Genomic DNA, 4,442 nt, shown 5'->3' with positions numbered 1-4,442 from the left:
GCCAGGCTAACCTCCTTGTTCCAATAAGAACAATAACTTAGGTGCACCATTTCTTATTGGAACCCTCCGTGAAGTCCTGCCTGAAATACTCCTTGATGTACAGGCACCCCCTTTGTTGATTTTAGCTCCCTGAAGCCAACCCTGTAAGCCGTGTCGTCAGTCGCCCCTCCCTCCGTCAGAGCAACGGCAGACAATCGTTCCGCGCCTTTTTTCTGTGCGGACGCCATACCAAGGCAAGCATGGAGGCCGCTCAGCTCACTTTGGCAATTAGGAGCACATTAAACACCACACGCATTATCCAGCAGTATATGCAGCACCAGAACCTGGCAAAGCGATACCGGGCGAGGAGGCGACGTCAGCGCGGTCACGTGAGTGATCAGGACATGGACACAGATTTCTCTGAAAGCATGGGCCCTGACAATGCATGCATCATGGTGCTAATGGGGCAGGTTCATGCTGTGGAACGCCGATTCTGGGCTCGGGAAACAAGCACAGACTGGTGGGACCACATAGTGTTGCAGGTCTGGGACGATTCCCAGTGGCTGCGAAACTTTCGCATGTGTAAGGGCACTTTCATGGAACTTTGTGACTTGCTTTCCCCTGCCCTGAGGCGCATGAATACCAAGATGAGAGCAGCCCTCACAGTTGAGAAGCGAGTGGTGATAGCCCTGTGGAAGCTTGCAACGCCAGACAGCTACCGGTCAGTTGGGAATCAATTTGGAGTGGGCAAATCTACTGTGGGGGCTGCTGTGATGCAAGTAGCCCACGCAATCAAAGATCTGCTGATATCAAGGGTAGTGACCCTGGGAAATGTGCAGGTCATAGTGGATGGCTTTGCTGCAATGGGATTCCCTAACTGTGGTGGGGCTATAGACGGAACCCATATCCCTATCTTGGCACCGGAGCACCAAGCCGCCGAGTACATAAACCGCAAGGGGTACTTTTCGATAGTGCTGCAAGCTCTGGTGGATCACAAGGGACGTTTCACCAACATCAACGTGGGATGGCCGGGAAAGGTGCATGATGCTCGCATCTTCAGGAACTCTGGTCTGTTTCAAAAGCTGCAGGAAGGGACTTTATTCCCAGACCAGAAAATAACTGTTGGGGATGTTGAAATGCCTATATGTATCCTTGGGGACCCAGCCTACCCCTTAATGCCATGGCTCATGAAGCCGTACACAGGCAGCCTGGACAGTAGTCAGGAGCTGTTCAACTACAGCTGAGCAAGTGCAGAATGGTGGTAGAATGTGCATTTGGACATTTAAAGACGCGCTGGCGCAGTTTACTGACTCGCTTAGACCTCAGCGAAACCAATATTCCCACTGTTATTACTGCTTGCTGTGTGCTCCACAATATCTGTGAGAGTAAGGGGGAGACGTTTATGGCGGGGTGGGAGGTTGAGGCAAATCGCCTGGCTGCTGGTTACGCGCAGCCAGACACCAGGGCAGTTAGAAGAGCACAGGAGGGTGCGGTACGCATCAGAGAAGCTTTGAAAACCAGTTTCATGACTGGCCAGGCTACGGTGTGAAAGTTCTGATTGTTTCTCCTTGATGAAACCCCCCGCCCCTTGGTTCACTCTACTTCCCTGTAAGCTAACCACCCGCCCCTCCTCCCTTCAATCACCGCTTGCAGAGGCAATAAAGTCATTGTTGCTTCACATTCATGCATTCTTTATTCATTAATCACACAAATAGGGGGATGACTACCAAGGTAGCCCAGGAGGGGTGGTGGAGGAGGGAAGGAAAATGCCACACAGCACTTTAAGCACAGCACTTTAAAAGTTTACAACTTTAAAATTTATTGAATGACAGCCTTCTTTTTTTTGGGCAATCCTCTGTGGTGGAGTGGCTGGTTGGCCGGAGGCCCCCCCACCGCGTTCTTGGGCGTCTGCGTGTGGAGGCTATGGAACTTGGGGAGGAGGGCGGTTGGTTACAGAGAGGCAGCAGTGGCAGTCTGTGCTCGAGCTGCCTTTACTGCAGCTCAACCATACACTGGAGCATACTGGTTTGGTCCTGCAGCAGCCTCAGCATTGAATCCTGCCTCCTCTCATCACGCTGCCGCCACATTTGAGCTTCAGCCCTGTCTTCAGCCCGCCACTTACTCTCTTCAGCCCACCACCTCTCCTCCCGGTCATTTTGTGCTTTCCTGCACTCTGACATTATTTGCCTCCATGCATTCGTCTGAGCTCTGTCAGTGTGGGAGGACAGCATGAGCTCGGAGAACATTTCATCGCGAGTGTGTTTTTTTTTTCTTTTTAAGCTTCACTAGCCTCTGGGAAGGAGAAGATCCTGTGATCATTGAAACACATGCAGCTGGTGGAGAAAAAAAAAGGGACAGCGGTATTTAAAAAGACACATTTTATAAAACAGTGGCTACACTCTTTCAGGGTAAACCTTGCTGTTAACATTACATACATAGCACATGTGCTTTCGTTACAAGGTCGCATTTTGCCTCCTCCCACCGCGTGACTACCCCCTCAACCTTCCCCCCTCCCTGTGGCTAACAGCGGGGAACATTTCTGTTTAGCCACAGGCAAACAGCCCAGCAGGAATGGGCTCCTCTGAGTGTCCCCTGAAGAAAAGCACTCTATTTCAACCAGGTGACCATGAATGATATCTCACTCTCCTGAGGATAACACAGAGAGATAAAGAACGGATGTTGTTTGAATGCCAGCAAACATACACTGCAATGCTTTGTTCTACAATGATTCCCGAGTACGTGTTACTGGCCTGGAGTGGTAAAGTGTCCTACCATGAAGGACGCAATAAGGCTGCCCTCCCCAGAAACCTTTTGCAAAGGCTTTAGGACTACATCTAGGAGAACCGCAAATGCCAGGGCAAAGTAATCCTTTCACATGCTTGCTTTTAAACCATGTATAGTATTTTAAAAGGTACACTCACCAGAGGTCCCTTCTCCGCCTGCTGGGTCCAGGAGGCAGCCTTGCGTGGGTTCGGGGGGTACTGGCTCCAGGTCTAGGGTGAGAAACAGTTCCTGGCTGTCGGGAAAACCGGTTTCTCCGCTTGCTTGCTGTGAGCTATCTACAACCTCCTCCTCATCATCATCTTCTTCGTCCCCAAAACCTGCTTCCGTATTGCCTCCATCTCCATTGAAGGAGTCAAACAACACGGCTGGGGTAGTGGTGGCTGAACCCCCTAAAATGGCATGCAGCTCATCATAGAAGCGGCATGTTTGGGGCTCTGACCCAGAGCGGCTGTTCGCCTCTCTGGTTTTCTGGTAGGCTTGCCTCAGCTCCTTCAGTTTCACGCGGCACTGCTTCGGGTCCCTGTTATGGCCTCTGTCCTTCATGCCCTGGGAGATTTTCACAAAGGTTTTGGCATTTCGAAAACTGGAACAGAGTTCTGATAGCACGGATTCCTCTCCCCAAACAGCGATCAGATCCCGTACCTCCCGTTCGGTCCATGCTGGAGCTCTTTTGCGATTCTGGGACTCCATCATGGTCACCTGTGCTGATGAGCTCTGCATGGTCACCTGCAGCTTGCTACGCTGGCCAAACAGGAAATGAGATTCAAAAGTTCGCGGTTCTTTTCCTGTCTACCTGGCCAGTGCATCTGAGTTGAGAGTGCTGTCCAGAGCGGTCACAATGGAGCACTCTGGGATAGCTCCCGGAGGCCAATACCATCGAATTGTGTCCACAGTACCCCAAATTCGAGCCGGCAACGTCGATTTAAGCGCTAATCCACTTGTCAGGGGTGGAGTAAGGAAATCGATTTTAAGAGCCCTTTAAGTCGAAATAAAGGGCTTCATTGTGTGGACGGGTGCAGGTTTACATCGATTTAACGCTGCTAAATTCGACCTGAAGTCCTACTGTAGACCAGGGCTTAAAATAAGTTGAGGGTAGTTATAAAGAGGATGGGGATCAACTTTTCTCCATGTCCACTGAAGACAGGACAAGAAGTAATGGGCTTAATCTGCAGCAAGGAAGATTTAGGTTAGATATTAGGAAAAACTTTCTAATGCTAGGGATAGTTGAGCACTGGAATAGGCTTCTGCAGGAGATCGTGGAATCCCCATCTTTGGAGGTTTTTAAGAACAAGTTAGACAACAGCTGTCAGCGATTGTTTAGATATATTTGGTCCTGCCTCATCACAGAAGATTGGACTAGATGACCTCTTGAGGTCCTTTCAGCCCAACATTTCTATGATTCTGTTGTTCTGACACAATAGCTCACTCTGAAGGGAGGTGGTTAGACACCTCTCTTCATGGTTTGAGCCATGGCATGTGATGCCACATACTTTCCTGCAGCTGAGAGTAAATCAAAAGCCAGTAGCAATCTCTGGACTACATGATGACAACAATTGGGGAGGAGGTTGAGCAGGTGCATATGTGTCTCTAGTATCTTTCTGTATAGTACTGGTGAGAACTCATAGGAAATCTATAAAATACCTAAATACATAAAAGCTTCTGGGTTCCAGGAAGCTCCA

The 4,442-nt window shown here is 49.8% G+C and overlaps 1 protein-coding gene across 1 annotated transcript; it reads right to left on the bottom strand.

The window, feature by feature from the left end:
* Positions 1–1,638: 1,638 nt before the first annotated feature.
* LOC142070871 (myb/SANT-like DNA-binding domain-containing protein 7) lies at positions 1,639–4,074 on the bottom strand. Its single transcript, XM_075124799.1, has 2 exons — positions 2,901–4,074; positions 1,639–2,312 (listed from the first exon to the last, which is right to left on the bottom strand). The coding sequence occupies exons 1-2, from the start codon at positions 3,481–3,483 to the stop codon at positions 2,227–2,229; spliced, it is 669 nt and encodes a 222-aa protein (XP_074980900.1). The 5' UTR covers positions 3,484–4,074; the 3' UTR covers positions 1,639–2,226.
* Positions 4,075–4,442: the final 368 nt, after the last annotated feature.

Source organism: Caretta caretta, chromosome 2 (assembly GCF_965140235.1).
Source record: "Caretta caretta isolate rCarCar2 chromosome 2, rCarCar1.hap1, whole genome shotgun sequence".
NCBI lineage: Eukaryota > Metazoa > Chordata > Testudines > Cheloniidae > Caretta > Caretta caretta.
The sequence above is the reverse complement of the archived record's forward strand: the minus strand, read 5'-3'. Positions and strand labels throughout refer to the sequence as shown.